General features: G+C 48.4%; 1 protein-coding gene across 1 annotated transcript; it reads right to left on the reverse strand.

Moving 5' to 3' along the window:
* Nucleotides 1-3116: 3116 nt before the first annotated feature.
* LOC124654515 (D-aminoacyl-tRNA deacylase-like) lies at nucleotides 3117-15031 on the reverse strand. Its single transcript, XM_047193517.1, has 9 exons — nucleotides 14915-15031; nucleotides 14090-14273; nucleotides 13584-13726; nucleotides 13453-13516; nucleotides 12171-12223; nucleotides 11617-11672; nucleotides 10857-10925; nucleotides 10127-10312; nucleotides 3117-3388 (listed from the first exon to the last, which is right to left on the reverse strand). The coding sequence occupies exons 1-9, from the start codon at nucleotides 15014-15016 to the stop codon at nucleotides 3301-3303; spliced, it is 945 nt and encodes a 314-aa protein (XP_047049473.1). The 5' UTR covers nucleotides 15017-15031; the 3' UTR covers nucleotides 3117-3300.
* Between the last annotated feature and the right edge of the window lie 4797 nt (nucleotides 15032-19828).

Below are 19828 nucleotides of genomic sequence, written 5' to 3' on the forward strand. Positions count from 1 at the left end.
ATATTCTTCAACATTTTCAGCAAGTTTTCAAATGCCGAGTCAGCTACACCTGCTTGTGCCTTCCATTTCAGCAAATCCAGTGTGCAGCCCAGCTTTTTCAGACCATTATCGCATCCGGGGTACAGCGACTTTTTGTGATCCTCTAACATGCGATCAAAATTCTCCCTCTCCTTTTCAGTTTCGCAGCGTCTCCGTGCATCAGCAATGGTCCGACCAAGATCATCAACGGGCTCATCACGTGCCTCTTCTTCACCTTCCCCTTCACCTTCCCCTTCACCTTCAAGCATCCTCCATGAAAGTATCACCGAAATGATCAAGATAGTTTTCATCGATGAAATCATCCCCTTCTTCATCTTCTTCCATTATAACCCCTCTTTCTCCATGCTTGGTCCAACAATTATAGCTTGGCATGAAACCGTGCCGAAGCAGTGCGAGTGAACTTCTCTTGAGGAAGAGTAACCCTTCGATTCTTACGAGTCAACACATGGACAGATAACAAAACCCTTCCGCTTGTTCGCATTAGCCACTACGAGGAAATCTTTCAAACCCGTAGTGAACTCGCCGGAGAGTCGGTTACCGTACATCCATTGCCGATTCATCCGCATTATTATAATATAAAATATATAATTAACCATCATGCATTTGTTAAACTAACTAGCTACAAACAATAGAAATTAAACAATGAACTACACACATGCATATTTTATCAATGACACATATGAAAGGTTCAAGTTGCTAACCGCGATCGAGGAGGAAAAAATAAATGAGGAAGCTCAAGTGTGGCTCCGACACTTCATATCATGTTTGTTTCATGCTCTTGGGGCATTTCATCAAACACTTTGTGTGCATAAGAGGAGCCAAAAGCAAACCTAACACCCCCTTGTGAAGTTTGTGAAGAGAAGTGGCACCAAATGGCTAAGTGCAGTGGGCTGAACGGTATATGTAGGGGTTGGGCTTTAGTCGCGGTTGGCCTGGCCAACCGCGACTAAAGGCCTTCGGGAACCTTTAGTCGCGGTTGGCCTGGCCAACCGCGACTAAAGCCCCTCACGTGCACCAGCTGGCCACCGAGCGCCCTGGGCCCAGGCCTTTGGTCGCGGTTCGCCTCCCGAACCGCGACTAAAGACTCCATTAGTCGCGGTTCCTATATTTTCGCGACTAATGGGGCTGGACGGAAGCCTCTTTTTCTACCAGTGTGACTAATGACACAATAGATTTGGTTCATACTGCATGCATGTGATTTGCTAACAGTACAAATTTCAACCTTTTCCTGATCCAAAAAATGGTCAACAATTGGATTTTTTTCGAAAAAGATGACAATTGGAACAAAAAGTTAATTACACGTGCCTAAAAGCACCACTTCAAGAGAAACAAAAACAGTATGTCGATTATTTTCGGGTTCAAATTTCACTTTTTAAAGAGTAAGAAATTGCAAGAGTTGTTATTTAGATATGCTGGTTCATACCACCCTTTTCCCCGCATGTCCGTTAATCATTCATTAAGTTATAAAATCATTTTTCCTTAAGCTGAAAGAACTTCGTGGAGTTTTGTTTCTACAGAGCGAAAAGAAAGGTCAAATTATGGGTCAAATCCTCACAATACTAAGAGCCTCATTTGCCTCTTATAAGAGAGCGAATGTCTAGATGTTAAATTCAATTTTTAGTAACGGCTCTAGGAGAGAGGCATTATGTGAAACCTGTCTAGGGTTTCTTCCCCTCTTCAGGGATGTTGCCAGTCTATTCCGTCTTTAGTGGCCTTAGGACCTTGGAGGTGTGGTGGACCATTGCTCTTCTCGGCTGGTGGTTTCCTGTTCTTTTTAGGTTGTTTTTAGTGTCTTCTTCGGAATGATGAGACGGTGGCTATATTCTGATGATAAGGTCCTCCCCGTCCTATCCTTACTCCAGTGGTGCGCCTAGTATCGGCGGAGGGCGCGTGGAGTTTTGTGTCCGGCGGATTTGTTGGGGTCTGATATGTCTTCGTGTTTGGTGTGGTTGCAAATTTGGCTCTTCCGATTTATGGTTCTCATCAGTGGTGATAGTGGCCGCTCTCTTGCGTTGGTCCTTTGGAACGATAGCACGATGACTTTCCGTTCGCCTAATACAACAAGCTCTATTTACAAGTTTTGCCTGGCTTCGGTGAAGGAGGGGCGAGAACGGGCGTGCGGCTTCGGCTCGCTTCAGTGCTCGTAGTCTTTGCTAGCCACTAGGTGGTCTAAAGACGTATTTGTAATTCTTATTATCTTTGGTGTTCTTATACCGTTGTTTGATGATAATTAATAGATCAAGGTCCGTTTCTCAAAAGAAAAAATCGAACTTTTGGTACTGACACGATTGTTAACCCCGGAAGAGAGCGACTACACGTACGTCCCAACGTGTTCAGTTGGCAGCGCGTTTAACTTGCCCACACTTCTCCGTAGCTTGTCGTGTGGGGAACCGGCGATTAATTAACAGTTCACTTGACGAACTCTCTTGTGTGACCGCGATTGATTGACACGCCTTAACCAGCAGGAGCGCACGTACTGTACCAGTGTCAACCATTATTTAGACAACAGAAATAAAATACGGATAATGATAGCCAAAGCCCTTGATCATGGCCTGTCAACTTCCGTAACCATAGTTCTTGCCTTCTCACTTTTCATGCGCACGCGTCAACGGTGCTGCAGACAGACGTGTCATTTACAAGCAAGATCAACCTTTGCCCTTGACCTTTTTCTTTTGGATTGACATATTCTCTCTTACTAATTATTTGCGCAGTTCTCGTATGCCAAGCAATTGAAAAAATAATGGCAGATCTTAGTCATAGACCAGACTACATGGCATCAAAGAGAGAGAGGCTACTGGCCCAAGGCAGTGACGCTATTTGGCACCGTGGCAACAAAGATAGCATCCCTGGCTAGAACTATGCGAATCTCTGCCCTGAAGACAACTCACGATTTGACGGCGGGGATGCAAAGTGCTGACGCAATGATAGGCGTGTCCGGTGTCTCACTCGACAAGCTTACAAAGGGTAGCAATGAATACTGCATATAAGAAGACAGCAACACAAAGAATGGATATAACGGTTGGTTAGCACACTCCAGGAAGAAAAAGAAAAAAAAACAAATTTAGAACAAACAGCAATTCATCAAAATCGTGGCTCTTGCACTTGGACCACATCTGAAATAGGATTGTTAAAATACAGTGCTCTATATTTACTCAGTTTGTATGTGCCAGATCCTAGAACTGAAGTGATTTCAATGCTAGCAAATGCGAGACCATATCATGATGCCCAATGATATTTTGTCTAGAGAACTGCTGCAGCATATTAGAGGAAATCATTAGGTTTTCCTATTTTAATATTTTGCTCCTGCAAATAGCTTGTGATAGCATTCTTTTGCCAGCCCTTGAAGCTCCTGCAAAGCAAGCACCAAAAGATATGGATGTTAAATAAAACAGATAGAAATTTTCATGACCAACGTAGCAAATGTTCATTGCCAGCCAAATGAACCCTACTAGTACATAGGCTTGCAGTAAGTCATGATGCAGAAAGTCATAAATGAACTTTGAAGTACAATTTTCATTGCTTTAAAGCTATCTAAGAACAAGTTAAGAACACGAGCTCCCAGTGAAAGTTATGCGATTATGGAGAAAAACGTAAGAAAAATGTGAAGTCATGGGCACAAGTAAATAAATAGTTGCAGCAAAATGTCAGCTGCTAATGTTGAACCTAAGATAAATGTACTGTCCAGCAGAAGAGAACAGTGGGAATGAAAATGTGCTTTACAACTATCACTGCCAAGAATTAGCAGGAAGAAACAATGAGTGATGGAAATGGATCTCCAGATTCTCTTGCGAAATAATACAGAGTAAAGACTAGCGTGAACCAATAGAACCTATACAACATTAAGGAAAGCTTATATGGTGCTTGAACTAGTTATTGATTTGAATTATGTATAGGGTCTGTCTAGCGATGTACTCCCTCCATCCCAAAATGTAAGGCGCCTAAGGATTGGTCGACAGTCAAATCTTACTAACTTTGGTCAAATATTTAGGAAAAAATATTTACGTATACAATATCAAATGGACATATTAAGAAAATATACTTTCTGGTGAATCTATTGATATTGATTTAGTATTGTAAATGTTCATATCTTTATGTATAAACTTAGTTAAACTTTTAAATGTTGACTTTTGACCAATCCTTAGACGCCTTACATTTTGGGACGGAGGGAGTACCAAATGATATGCATGTATAATGACTAATACCAAAACAAGTTTTGAACGTTCTTCTGAAGAAATTTAATGGCATGAAAACAGTGTACATGAACAACATTGAGCCACATTGAAAAGTCAAAAGGATTCCAATATGACCTATCTGCAAGAAAGATTATTTGTGACTTTGGTGTTTGGGAACAGAAACAAGTTTTTTTTTTCCTTTACTGAAACAGCAGCATTTATCATTCAGTATTGCCGACAGGATTTTAAGTTCCACTATAAGGTGGGTTGGTTGGTGTTAAATTACTAATGAAGCCAATTCATGAAACTACTACTCCCTCCGTTCACTAATGTAAGACCTTTTAGCAATCTAAATTAGGTTGCCAAAAGGTCTTACATTAGTGAACTGAGGAAGTATTACAGTTTATATAATCTTTGATATGTGGTGTTATGACCGGCCTGACTTATTCCAGGAGGGGGCCCAATCATGGGCCCAATTAGGGGCTTAGCCCATTTAGTTTGATTAGTTTCACCTCATAAATACTAGATGTAATCCGTACGTGAACAGGCAAGCAATAATCAGAATATTATTGCCGACTCCCAAAGGAGTCGGTCTTCTCCAAACCCTAGCCGCCGCGCCGCCCTTGGCCGCCGCCACGGCTCCCTGCCGCCGCCGATCTCTTCCCCGGCCGCGACAGCCTCCCTCCTTCCCCTACAATCTGCGCCCTAGACACGGCAGGACCCAAGCTCCTACCAACTTGGTATCAGATAGCTCTTGTTCGATCATGTCGTCGCCACCGCCAGCATCTACTTCGCCGGCCGGCTCGCTGCCCGCTTCCACGACCGCCACCACCTCCGTCGCCGCCATCACGTCGCCGTCCGCCCCGCCATCGACCCCCGTCGTCTACACTCCTGAGCAGATGAGCGGGGTCATCAACGACCTCGTCACCGCCGTCCAGGGGATCCGGCTGTACCTGATCAGCTCCCAGGGGCCGCCAGCGCCGATGCAGCCGCCCGCCGCCACCACCGCGGCGTCCGCACCCTGGCTGCCCGCGCTCCCCGGCGCGACGATGCCGCCGCCCCCGCCACCGGCCCTGCCCTGGCCGGCGTGGCCGCCGCCCATAACCACCGGGTCGGCCCCCACCTCCACGAGCGGCGTACCTATCCAGCAGGTGCGTTTTCCCCCGTCGCCATCACCGCTACCGGCGTGGATCAACGCGTCGCCATCACCCTCGCCGGTCTACTCCGTGGCCGGGGATCCGCCGAGGCCCACACTCCCGGACGCCGCAGCCGCAGGACACGCGGAACCCTCCGCCGGCCGCGTCGCGCCATACGTCCAGGGCGTCGCTGCACCAACACCGCCCCGCTTCGCCAAGCTCGACTTCGCCACCTTCGACGGCTCGGAGGACCCCCTCAACCGGCTCAACCCAGGTGCGAGCGGCTTCTTCCGGGGACCGGCGCACCCTTGCCTCCGACCGCACTTGGCTGGCCTCTTACCACCTCCGGGCGCCGCACGGACGTGGTACTATTCCCTCGAGCAGGACGAGGGCGGCATGCCCCCATGGGACCGCTTCCGGGAGCTCGTCTTCTCCGCTTTGGGCCGCCAACTCGCGGGAGCCGGTTGGCGGAGCTTGGGCGATCGCCCTTCACGACCACGGTCCAGGACTTCGCGGAGCGCTCCGTGCTCTCGCTTGCCACGCCCGGGCGTGACGGGCCAGCAACGTGCGGAGCTCTTCATCGGTGGACTGCCGGACCATATCCGGGTGGACGTGGAGCTTCGAGCTCCCCGGGACCTCCGCGACGGCGATGCACTACGCCCGCGCCTACGAGCGTCGCGCCCGAGCAATGCCGCCCGGCCCACCGAGCCGCGGAGGCCGCCCGGCCGCTCGACCACCGCCACCGGCCGCACGGCCAGACCGGCCGAACCCGACCGCGCCACCGGCCCCTGCCCCGGGCGCGACACGGACGTTCAGGAGGCTCACCCCGGCTGAGCAGCTCGAGCGCCGCCGCCTCGGCCTGTGCTTTAACTGCGACGAGCCCTATGCACCCGGCCACATCTGCCCCCGCCTCTTCTACTTGGAGACGGTCGACGACTTCGAGGCAGACACACTCGCCGAGCCACCGGCGCAGCCCGAGCCTCGCCACCACGACCGCGCCTCGCCACCGCCTTCGTGGTCTCGCCCCCACGCCCGGCGGGTATCCGCCACGAGCGCACTATGCTCCTGCCGGTAGACAATCCGCGGCGAGAACCTCGGTGGCTCTCTTGGACACAGTGCTCCACGCATAACTTCCCGCCGGCGACTACCATGCGCCGCTTAGCCCTCCGACCATCGGGCGGTGCTCATCTCCGCGTCACGCGTGGCTAACGGTGACCGCCCGCAGTGCCATGGCTCGGCGCAAGCACGTGCCTCTCACCATCGGCGACGAGCACTTCACCATCACATGCGCCGGCATCGACTTGGGCTGCTTCGACTTCATCCTCGGCGTCGACTTCCTCCGGACCCTCGGCCCCATCCTATGGGACTTCGACACCCTCACGATGACCTTCGGCGCCGGTGGCCGCCGCGTCCGGTGGGAGGGTATTGGGGGCACCGCTCCGGCCCCGCAGCCTTCGGCTCGCCACGACCGACGCCGAGGCCGAGCATCCCCTCCTGACACACCTCCTGCAGCAGCATGGCGACCTCTTCGACGAGCCGCAGGGGCTACCGCCGGTCCGGGTGTACGATCATCGTATCCACCTCCTCCCGGACACGGCGCCGGTCGCGGTGCGGCCCTATCGCTACCCTCAGCTGCAGAAGGACGAGTTGGAGCGGCAGTGCGCACTCATGCTAGCCGCTGGTATCATTCGGATCTCCACGTCACCATTCTCAGCGCCGGTCCTTCTCGTCCGCAAGTCGGACGGTACGTGGCGCTCTCGCATCGACTACCGCGCCCTCAACGCGCTGACGCTGAAGGATAAGTTCCCAATTCCGGTGGTGGACGAGCTCTTTGACGAGCTCCACGGGGCGCGCTTCTTCACCAAGCTCGACTTGCGGTCAGGCTACCATCAGGTGCGCATGCACCCGGAGGATATCGCCAAGACGGCGTTCCGGACTCACCACGGCCACTTCGAGTTCTTGGTGATGCCTTTCGGCCTCACCAACGCCCCGCAACGTTCCGTGCTCTCATGAACGATGTCCTTCGCCCCTACCTACGCCGGTTTGTGCTTGTTTTTTTTGATGACATCCTCATCTACAAGCACCTCTTGGGCGGAGCACCTGCAGCATATCGCCATCGTGTTCAACGAGCTTCGAGCGCACCATCTTCACCTTAAGCGCTCGAAGTGCTCGTTCGGGACGTCATCGGTCGCCTACCTCGGTCACGTCATCTCCGCCGAGGGGGTGGCCATGGATGCGGACAAGGTGGCCGCCGTCGCGGCTCGGCCGGTACCGCACTCGCCGCGCGCCTTGCGCGGCTTTCTGGGCCTCGCCGGCTACTACCGGAAGTTTATCCGGGACTACGGCCTCATCGCGGCACCGCTCACGCGCCTGCTGCGTCGCGACGGTTTTGCTTGGGACGACGAGGCTACTGCGGCATTCGAGGCCCTAAAGGGGGCTCTCACGACGGGTCCCGTTCTGCAGATGCCGGACTTCACCCGCCCCTTCGTCCTGGACTGCGACGCCTCCGGGGTGGGGTTCGGCGCTGTGCTACACCAGGGCGATGGGCCCCTCGCCTATTTCAGCCGCCCCTTCGCCGCGCGCCATCTCAAGCTCGCCGCTTACGAGCAGGAGCTCATCGGTTTGGTGCAGGTGCATGCGCCACCGGCGTCCATATCTTTGGGGGCGGTCGTTCCGGATTCGCACGGATCATTACAGCCTCAAGTTCCTATTGGACCAGCGGCTATCGACGGTGCCGCAACATCAGTGGATCAGCAAGCTCTTCGGCTTCGACTTCACCGTCGAGTACAGGCCTGGCCGCCTCAACACGGTGGCGGATGCCCTGTCCCGGCGCGATGTGGACCAGGATGAGGGGGACGGCGTTTCCGAAGGGGCGGTGATGTGCCTCCGCTCGGAACCCTCATTCGCCCTCTTCGACGCCATTCGCCGGGCAACTGAGGTGGCGCCCGACGCCCAGCTCCTGCGGCAGCAGTTGGGGACGGGCGAGTTGGCCGCGCCATGGCGCGTGGCAGATGGCCTGCTTGTGCATGGGCGCCGCATATTCGTGCCCGACCATGATGACCTCCGCCATCGAGTGCCGTTGATGGCCCATTCTCAGCAGCCACGAGGGCATTCGGAAGACCCTCCATCGTCTCCGCGCCGACTTTTATATCCCCGGTGATCGTACCTTGGTCCGAGATTGGGTGCGTTCTTGTGTGACGTGTCGGCGCAACAAGACCGAGACCCGCGGCCGGCCGGGATGTTGCAGCCACCTGGAGGTGCCTTCCTGTGTTTGGTCCGATATTTCCATGGACTTCATTGAGGGCCTCCCCAAGGTGGGCGGCAAGTCGGTGATTCTCACGGTGGTTGACCGCTTCTCCAAGTATGCCCACTTCATCGCGCTTGGTCACCCATACATCGCGGCGTCCGTGGCTCGTGCCTTCTTCGACGGCATCGTCCGCCTCCACGGATTTCCGGCCGTCGATTGTCGCTGATCGTGACCCGGTATTCACGGGCATGTGTGGCGCGACCTCTTTCGGGCCGGGCGAGGGTGAAACTTCGGTTTAGCACCGCCTTCCACCCTCAGACAGACGGCCAGTCAGAGGTGGTCAACAAGGTCATCGCCATGTACCTGCGCTGTGTCACCGGGGACCGTCCGCGAGCATGGGTGGATTGGCTGTCCTGGGCGGAGTACTGCTACAACACCTCCTACCACTCAGCCCTGCGCGCCACGCCATTCGAGGTGGTCTACGGCCGTCCAGCGCCGCCCATTCTACCGGTGGATTTGGCGACAGCCCGGACGGAGATAGCGGGCGAGCTCATCCGCACCCGCGATGAGGTTTTGGCCGAGGTGCGGCAACGCCTCGTGCGGGCCCGAGCAGTTGGCCAAGCACTACTACGATGGACATCATCGCGAGGTGGAGTATGCGGTCGGTGATTGGGTGTGGCTGCGTCTCCTGCATCGTTCTACTCAGTCCTTGGACCCGCGCGCGAAGCGCAAGCTGGGCCCCCGCTACGCTGGGCCCTTCGTCATCTTGGAACGCGTGGGGACGCTCGCGTATCGTCTTCAGCTTCCGGCCGGGTCCCGCATCCACGATGTCTTCCATGTGGGGCTGTTGAAGCCTTACCGCGGAGATCCTCCTGCTACGCCACCAGCACTTCCTCCTACTGCGGATGGCCGTCTTCTTCCGAGTCCTGCAAAGGTGTTACGGGCTCAGCTACGTCGCGGTGTTTGGTACTTGCTGGTTCAGTGGGAGGGACTGCCAGAGGAGGAGGCCACGTGGGAGCAGCGCGATGACTTCTCCCTCCACTATCCAGACTACCAGCTCGAGGACGAGCTGTTTGCGCAGGCGGGGAGAGATGTTATGACCGGCCTGACTTATTCCAGGAGGGGGCCCAATCATGGGCCCAATTAGGGGCTTAGCCCATTTAGTTTGATTAGTTTCACCTCATAAATACTAGATGTAATCCGTACGTGAACAGGCAAGCAATAATCAGAATATTATTGCCGACTCCCAAAGGAGTCGGTCTTCTCCAAACCCTAGCCGCCGCGCCGCCCTTGGCCGCCGCCACGGCTCCCTGCCGCCGCCGATCTCTTCCCCGGCCGCGACAGCCTCCCTCCTTCCCCTACAATCTGCGCCCTAGACACGGCAGGACCCAAGCTCCTACCATGTGGACTGCCAAATTACTATGCTGTTTTGCAGCCAAAATTATAATAGCTAACACTAGCTGAGAAATGCAGTGATGTAGCCTCTTTTTAGAAGATTAGGTGCCCCGGAAGAAATTGGTTATGGTACTTACTTCTGATCAAGATGTGCTATTACTTCACCACCAGGAAATCCTGCCTTCGTGGCTTCATATGAGACTTTGATGGAATGCTTCCACATCCCACCAACATCACCAGAACTCTTTGCACTTCCCTGGGGTGGCACCTCCATTGGCAAAGAGTAACCAGACAGGAGATGACCCACCCATACACCATCTTTGCTGAAATAATGAGGATGTAAAATACTATCAGACTACTACTATTCTTCAAGCAGGAGTAAAATGCTCCCTTCTCTACCAGTGTGCACCTTAGTAAAGAAGTATACATAAACTGAGAACAAATACTCCAGCTAGGAAACACTAGTCACAGGAATAGGGTTGCATAGACTACAGGTGGAACCACATGTATTACCTCTCCTCCCTTTCATCTCTCTAGAATGTTCAGGTTATAAGGAAGGAATAAAAATGCATTTATTATATCAAAGACGAGCAGAATCTGATCTAAGGTGAATCAAACGGAAGTTCCCTCGGGTAATATCATCATGATTCATGATCAATACCAGTGTCTGGAGGTAGTGAGGAACATAACTACACTACACGGGCACGGAAAAAAAATCTGTGACAGAGTGAGAGTTGACTTAGTTCATACACTTTACTGAATCATCAATTCATCATAATAAAAAAAACCTTATAAGTCCAAAGAATTCCAGGGGAGAAATGCATCGTTAGAAACTGCCTGTAAGAATAACTTTGCATCGGCGCTTACACGACAATATCCATATGACGAGGGGCATAGTGACCACCACCGATACCTAGTAGAACCTTTTCACCATTCCTGCATAACCAGAAATGATGTTTGGAGCCTTAAGAATAAAGACAGAAAGCAATGGATGAATAATTAAATAAAAATAAAGGTTGCCATTTCAAACACCAAACAAAGAAAATATGACAGTGATAAGATACAGCCCTGGTATGCAAGAGAATAAGAGAACTTAAGTATGTCCATGCAGGATGATATAGGTTTCAGACTACGGTCAACTGAACTGTGGCACATATTGCTAAAAGGACCGATGCTTATGGCTTATAATTTCAATTTGCACACCATAATACAACGAATGTAAAATAACTCCCTGTTTACCACAACACTGATCCATCTTCGTCCTGCTCTGCCTAGGTCTAGGAGTAACAGGTTTACATACTGATGGTCAAAATTAAGTGTTTTGATTGTATGCATTCAAGGACAACTTATATTTAGTGATGTAAGACGTATGGGATCTGCCAGGTCCCAATTTTTATTTTTATTCATACACCATTGCAGATGATCTAACAATTTATTCACATGTTTTTCAATTCGAGTTATCGAATTTTGCCCATCCTGGTCTTAGGAGTGATTTACAGTTCCCATTAGAATTTTTAAATCACCTCGCCACTCACCCCCATAAAACAAAAATAAATTACAGCGAGGACTCCAACCACACAACCACCTCCACTGTTACTCCATAAAGAGAATGAATATGTCAACATACCCCAGCCAAGTTCCAACAGCATTTCCATCCTCCAGACCAAGACCTTTCCATAAAACCTGCAATCATTGGGGAACTCTGTTTCATGCCTTCTATTTATTTTCCAAACAAACAATTCGGAATGTAGGTTGCATTATATTTATGAGCCTGTGATTACATTAACCAGTGACACGAGTAAATTTTTGCAAGTTATGTTTACCTGCTTCTAGCAAATTATGAATTGTGGTGAAAGTTAAAAGAATCTCCACACATTGGGTAATTGGTATTGCTCCACATTGTTTTAGACACAATTTAAGATGGAAGAAAGTTTGACACTTAATAGAAAGCTTGTATTTTAAGTGAAGCGTAAAAGCAGCATTTGAATATGAAAAATGGACCACAATAAGTGTCAAAAGTTTGCTTCATCAGTCAACCTCCATATACATATGACACTTTACAGGGGTGGAGGAGGGCGCATGCCATGTGATGCTTGAAACAATAAAATCCTTCAGGTTCTATTGCAAATCCAGAAAATTAACAAAGTACATGAGAGGGAGGGAGGGAGAAAGATACTCAACCAGAGCAATGGCCTGCGCAGCATCTTGTCTACCCCAGTATTCTTCTGTACTTCCTGCCATACAAAATGGTCACATTAGCTATTCTGATAAAACATACCCATTGACAGTAGCCTCGTAGGACTTGCTTGTTTTCCGTTCATATGAGAATCAGATGCAGGAGTGGTTGTCTGCTGATTTTATATCAGGAAGTTCACATGAACCCAACGTATTCTTGCATCTCAATCAGCCTATTTTTTCAGTGCAGCATCTTTGAAGAAGTTGATTTATTTGGTTCCTTGGTATTCATGTGTCATGCAAGATGTTTTAGAGATGCAGGTTGTTTGGCTGCTCGGGCTGCATGAGTGTGAGCCTTTTAATATAATATGATAGAATTATAACTCAGATAATAATTCCTCTTTTTTAATGCTTGAGATTTGAAAGTTCAAATATAATGATAAATGATTGCTGGTATTTCGCACCTAAATGTACAGAAATACTGTGATATCCTTGTTATAGTTCACGGAAATTGCACGTGCCCATGAATTTATGTGTAACTCTTAAATACCAAGCTTGATGGACAAGGCATAGCCAAACCACCAGGCACCAGCTCTTTAGCTGCGCTGGCCCTAGCGGGCCTAGCCTGTGTGCCAAATGTGGTGGCCATAATTGCAGGTAGGTGCACATAGGAAATTCCCCGCATTTTAAGATTCAGTTTGTTGTGCTGATGTGCTGAATTTATTTTATATATAGTTACAGAAAGTAGCTGCAAAAAAAAAAATCAGTGTTCTGTTTGCCAATGCAAATTTTGAACTAACTAATTCTCATATACACCAAACTTAAAATACTACGCTGACCACGTTTGGATATATTCCTTCATATTTGTCTGTTAGCCAAGAACATGACTTTAAACAAGTATGGGTGTAAAAAAATGGGTAGGCATATGGTAAAATAAATAAATAAAAGTTTCAACAAAAGAGGATTATAGTAATCCACAACAACATGTCTGCAATGTACATGCAAGTTTCACAAATTCTTGTAAATTATTTCATTACTTGCACCAATTGTATCCTGCCAGTTAAAACATGCAGGTTTATAGGGGGTAAGGATGATGTCACATGACCGGCAAAAAGCCAAAAATAATATAACTAGCAATAGCAAGTGAAACAGGTGAATACCTAGTGGTAAAGGTGTTTCTGAAACTATGAAAGAGTGAATGAGATAGCTAAAATTAGCTTGTAAGAGTTTATCCAACAAACTAACACACAAAAAATGTAAGGATCTAAGGATGGATACAAATTTGTACCTATCTCAACAAACATCGTGGGTGTACTCGTAAGTGGTCCATGGTGAGTAGCTTCAAGTGTAATCTTCAAAAGCAGTCAGCATTAAAATCAGTTGATTCAGAAAGAGAAAGGCCTCACGAGAGCAAAGTACCTCAAACTCTGGAACAAGACCTTGGTCTGCAGCAACTTTTTGCAACAACCGGAGCCACGGGCCAATTCGAGGGTTTGTCAATGCTGCCCATCCCGGCCTCCCTCCTTGAGGCGGAGTCTCATCCTCCCTCAGATGTGGCACACCTTCACAGATACATTCATAAAAATGAGTAAAGCCTGTTCAACATCAATCAACACAATGATTGAGATAAGAAGGAACCACTAATTTGCGCAAATCAACATGTGTACATACATGTGATTAAATAAACATGGATGTTGCTCACCAACAGAACAACCAGTATACTTGATAATTAGGGAACTTACAGAACATAATGAACTGCCTGTATGCTAGAGGAATAAGTTCAGTATCTTTTTGAATATATTGAACATCTATGTGGTATAAGGTGTCTTTTTTAGATGTTCAACAGAATTTTACACAGAATATATCAAACATTTGATTGCACAACTGAGTTAAACAAGATGTAGACAGATGAATGCAGAGCCAACCGATTGGATGGACAGTGAGGGCAGGGCGGTTGGAGACTGCAGTGTGTTTGCTGAGGAATATGACCTCGGAAACAACCTCTCCAGTGGCTTCCTGCCACCTACGGTCAAGATCATCCTCTGCAATAATGCTGCGTTCATGCTTCAGTAACCTAACATTCCCATTCGTAAAGCTCTCCATTCCCTCCTAGAGACAAATATCAGCAACAGTTAGTTGGAAACTATGCCACAAACAACTCTGTCAGACACCTTAGGGAAAAGTGAAAATAAGGATAAAAGTTGCAGATGATTTTAACTGAGTGAAACATAACGCAACATTGTTCCGTTGCATGATCTGATAATTTGGTATGCCACTGAGGACTGGGGAGTGCAATATACGAGGGTATAATTGTGGATTAAAAAAATCTTGGAACAATGCACCAAATAAACAGTTTGCTTGTGTACTCCCTGCTTGAACGCTGCCGCTGCATTGCCAGCAGATACCAAAGTTGGAGGACTGAGAGGTACCAGGACTGCGACTCCCGTGGACTCCTTTCGGGTCCTAGCATACCAGAGATGTCACGAGGAAACTGATGGTAGCTTTCAGGCTTCACAATCAACAACCACAGATATATTTATCTATTCCTAAACACTAGGCACGGCGCCGACCCTAAGACCATAACCCTAACGGGCACCGCAATTCGTCGGTACTTCCCATCCCAACTCAGCGAAGCAGAGTTAATCTAACAGTTGATGCATACAAAATGCCAGGAACAGCGTATGCAGCCGGATGGAACTGAAACGGAAAGCGATTAGATTAGTAGTGGGTAAACGGGGCAGCTTTCTTACGGGGATGGGCGGGCCGGGGGACCACCCGGGCATGGCCAGGAACGCCGCGGCGGGGCCGATGGACGCCGGGTCCGACGCCGTCGCTACCACGAGAACAACCATCTTCTCCGACGCCCGCCTACGCTTGTAGCCGCCTCAAGCTGTGGTCCGCTCAGCGCTTGCCCACCGGTTACCGCCGGGCGTGGTTTATTTGGGGGATTTTCGCGCCGCAGCCCGCAGGGTCGGGTTTTCAGGGGGCGCCGACGGCGGTGCACGCGTGTTGGTGGGACAGGACAGTACGGCCGTTTGATCGGGGATTTGATGGACACGACTAGACTTGGGATCTCCTCGATTTCAAACGAAATTCAGAAGAGTGTTAGCGCATGTACAATGATGATATTTTAGCAATGCCATGTAGAATAAACACTGAGGTGGAGGAAAGAGAAAGATGAAAAAAGACTTTGCCTTTTCTTAGCTAAGAGATCATCTCTTGGTACAATCTCTCTCACCATAAATTTAGGATGTTTCGTTACGAAAGATAAGACTAAAAAACAATCCATTGTAGATCATATTTTATTGTTGGGAAAGACTACGCAGCGGCGCCGCACAAGCCTATGATCCATGCGGTGGATTCAACGGACCCACCACGTTGATAAAAAAGAGAGATAGAAACTAGTAGTTCCGTGGGTGTAGCTGACTAGTCATGCGGTCCACATCACCACACCAAGGGCAGAGCTACCCCAAACAGCTGCATGCAAGTTTCAGGCATGCATAAATAACTTCGTAAAAATATGTATGCAGTAGATTAGCATTTTTAAAACATGGCAGCTAAGTGTGCTTAATTAGGAAACTAAGACCTAACTAACCTGGCAATTGGTAATATGGCAACTACAAATAATTAATTTGGAAATTACGAAATGAATCTTGTAATTAACCTGGTAATTGATGCTCCAGCAATTAGTAATAAAACTGGCAATTGCACCAAATTAATCCAGCAATTAATATGGCAACTAAAACTAATTAATCGAGCAATTACACCTAACGAAACTGGCAATTGCACCAAATTAGCAAGATGAACAACCATATCTTCCTCCTGTGCTCGTCCATAGCTTCTCGTCGCTGCTGCGTTTGATGGCGGCGTGGCCTCTACCTCCCGCACGAAGCTTCTCCCAGCTTGTCCCCACTGGTTCACGGCGGTGTGGGATCAGCCTCTAGGCATGGCGGTACTTCCCACGACGGCCCTCCACGAGCCTCGACGGGCGCGCTCGTCGGCGACCCGCCGCTAGCGATGGAAGCCTCCTCCTCGTGCTTCTCGGCAGCGGTCTGCTGCATCTCCCCGGCGGCAACGGCCTCCTCCTCTCTGGCGCCTCTCCAGCGCGGCATGGAGGCAGCCTCCTACATGTGCTTCTCAAGCTCGGTGGCGACCTCCTCCTCCTAGCGAGCACGCCGGAGATGCTCACCGGTGAAGGCCTCCCCGGTGCTAGAAGAGTCTTCTCCTCCTCGCGAGCACGACGCGGATGCTCGCCGGAGACAAACTCTCCCGCGCCAGCAGAGGGCCACTTTTTCAATCTCCCCGGCGTGGAGCTCCTCGACCTCCCTGCAGTGAGAGAAAGGGGATTGTGTGGACAGCAGTTATTCACGGGGGTTAAGCGGTGTGGGTGGGGGCTTCGCGTTCGCGATGGAAAAAGGTATCGATTCCTATATGGACGTGATGCAGTTTTCACGCATCGTGACGCGTCGCACGGGAGTGCGGTTTGTGCGGCGCTTGTAGATAGATTTCCCTTTATTGTTATATCTAGCTTACATGGCAGGACTAAGATAAGACAATCTTATCAACCATTGCACATGCCCTTATGAAACTTTTTTTTGAAACAAAAGGCAGCTTTTTTTTGAAACGTGAATATATATTCCACTAAACCTGGTGCATAGCAGCAACCAAACCAGATACAAACACTGGTGCATCCTCCAGCCACAACAGGTTCTGCGCACCCAGATCTCTGCCATGCTTAGCAATTGCATGGGCAGCTTTATTAAAAAAAAAAGGCAGCTTTGTCTTATCTATTAAGAAAAAATGCTTAATTAACTAGTAGAAAATCAGACTAAAATCGATACAAACCGGATCACATCCACCCACACACTACAACAGGACCACATCCACACCCACTCTTGTTCGACTACCATTTTATGAAACTTCAACCCTAGGATGAGTCTTTTTAATATCAACTTCTCTTTTTAGTATCGAGTTTGTTTGGATGGTGGAGGAGACTTTTATATCAAACTTGTTTGGAATGTTATTATGCAGACATTTACACCAGCCCCCACCAAGTCATGATTAAGTATCAAGTGGATCCCACCTAACACCCTTGCAGTGTAATTTGATTTTTCTAATGCAAATTTAAGATAAAATTTAAACAAAAAAATCAAATTATACGAGAAGTAGGATTTGGGTGAAATCCCACTTGCACCCGAGCCATAATGTTGATTAGGCAGCGCCCACTTGTCAGCCTGCCTAATTCCACATCTTTCTCAAGAGATAGAGAAACTATCATGTATTGGTAAAGTTTGTAACTAGTTGCAATGCTATTGCATGTCGTGTTTCAAGTTCTCAAAAATGTGTAAGACATCATGAGCATTGATTATGATGTATATTGTAAAGCTACCAACTTTCATTCAAAACTATGGTAATGGGTGGCATGCATAGAAGAAAAACAAATGATGTGTGATTAGTTGGCAAATGTTATTCACTTTGGTAGTTTTGTTTTTTTTTCACAGATCACATGTGGTCATACTTTGGGGCGAATTTTTGTAGATGCATGAGATACAAAATAACCCATGTCTATGATTTATTTTTCATCTTTTAAAAACTCATAAGTGTGAAATCCAACAACGGGGTGTGTTTGCATAATGGTTCGCATTCCATTTCTTGCTGCTCGCATTCCATTTCTTGCCACAACTTCTGCTACTTCTTGCCCTATGTATAAAATCAACTTTTGTGTATGGGGTCACGGAAAAAATTGAGGTTAGAACCTAGGGGTGTAAACGGATCGGATCGGATCAAATTTTTACCATATTTTCCTCTTGGATTCGGATCAGAACGGATATTAATTTTGGATTCAAATGTGGATATACTGGAGTGTAGATTCAAATCGGAACGGGACGAACTCGGATCGGAAATATAAAAAAATAGGTATATGCTCTCATCGGTTGATAGTTATAGTTCTTACAAATCTTAAGAGAGATTTACACTTTTAGTGTTGCGTAGTTAAGAAAAAAAGAGACACGATTTACGTTAAAACTCAAGCATTGATGAGATAGCATAAATGTAAAAAAAATGTTGAACCGTTAGTCTACGAGAGGTGGAAATTTAGAACTAAACATTGAAAGGATATTTCATGATCTCCAGGGTTTTGTATGTTTGATGACAACACTAGCGATGTTTTAACTATGTGCTAAGTGATGTAGGTATAATATTTGTTTATCCCCGTCGGTATCGATCCCCCAAAATGGATAAAATTTTGACAAGTTTAAAGGATGGTTCCTGCCCCAGGCCGGCACTGCCGGTGGTCCCTGGCCGGCACTGCCACCGGGTCTACATCTTCACCAACCACCATTTTGACAAGTTTAAAGGATGGTTCCTCAACCACCCAAAGCTCTTGATATTGGAAAATCGAAGGAGAAGACCCCGATCTACATCTTCACCAAAGAGGGAGGGATGATGTTTTGTACCTCGAAATAGAGTGCAAGGAGGAAGAACAATAGGGCATTAGGGTGGTTCTCCGTTGGGATGAAGAGGTTGCACATGATGGATCATTGAAACCTGGCAAAATCAATACAAGGGCGACACAAAGTGACGTGGGGTGGCGTGGAGGAGGTGCAGCTAGAGAGAGCGCAAAAAATTCGAGTAACGTCAAACTTTGTAGGTCAACAATGGATAGGAGACGACGGTGGTGTGAAATCCCGGAGAGAGGAGGATATGAGGTAGGGAAAAATGGAGAGGGGCTCACGCCCAACTCCATCGATGTACCGTGGGGATAGTAATAAGTGGGTCCGAGTGGAACACTAAAAATATTAGTGCACATTGGAGGCCGCCATCAGGAGAAGGAATAAAGATAAATATTAATGGGAGTTTTAATCCTTCAACTAAATCTGGTGGTTGGGGTTTTGCGATCTGGGATGCAAAGCGAGACTTCATGGGAGGAGCTACAGGGTATATTCAGGAGGCAAATAGCGCTCTACAAACTGAAGTTGTAGCCTGTATGAAGGCTATGCAAGCTGCCCAATACCTGGGCATCGTGCGGGTGGACATGGAAACAAATGCTCAGCTATTTGTGAATGCCATTTTAGGTGATGATCATCGCTTAATGGCGTCCTTTTCCGGGAGATTAAAGTTTTTACTATGTTAAACTTTACTTCGTTTTCGATTTCGTTCTGCCTAAGGGCTTGTAATAAATTAGCGGACACATGTGTGATGTATGGAGCGAAGCTGGATCAGCAACCCCAAGTTGTATGACAGGGTGATGCCCCAGCTTTCGTTCGTGATATTGTAGCCAGCGATAAGGCTGTTCTATCTGGTTAATGAAAGGCTGAAAGTTTAGAGATGGTAAACCTAAAGGGGTGAATAGGTTTCTACAAATTTTAATTATTTCTTTGCAATATTAGACTTTACGGAGTATAAAGGTGAGCCTAATGCAAAGTAGGTAAGGCACCCTATATGAAGATACAAGTAACTCGAGCACGAAGGCTCTCACTGGTAAATATAACACAAGTAAAGAGTTCGGTTAGGAATAACCGATAGTGCGTAGAGAAGAGGGTTTATTCCCATGTTCCCTTCCTTTGCAAGAAGGTACGTCATGTTTGGAGGGGTGGAGCTCCCACGAAGGATTTCCCAACGCCACGAAGGCTCACCCTATTCTCCAGAGCCTATCCCACGAAGGA

This window comes from Lolium rigidum, chromosome 5 (genome assembly GCF_022539505.1).
Source record: "Lolium rigidum isolate FL_2022 chromosome 5, APGP_CSIRO_Lrig_0.1, whole genome shotgun sequence".
Classification (NCBI taxonomy): Eukaryota; Viridiplantae; Streptophyta; class Magnoliopsida; order Poales; family Poaceae; genus Lolium; species Lolium rigidum.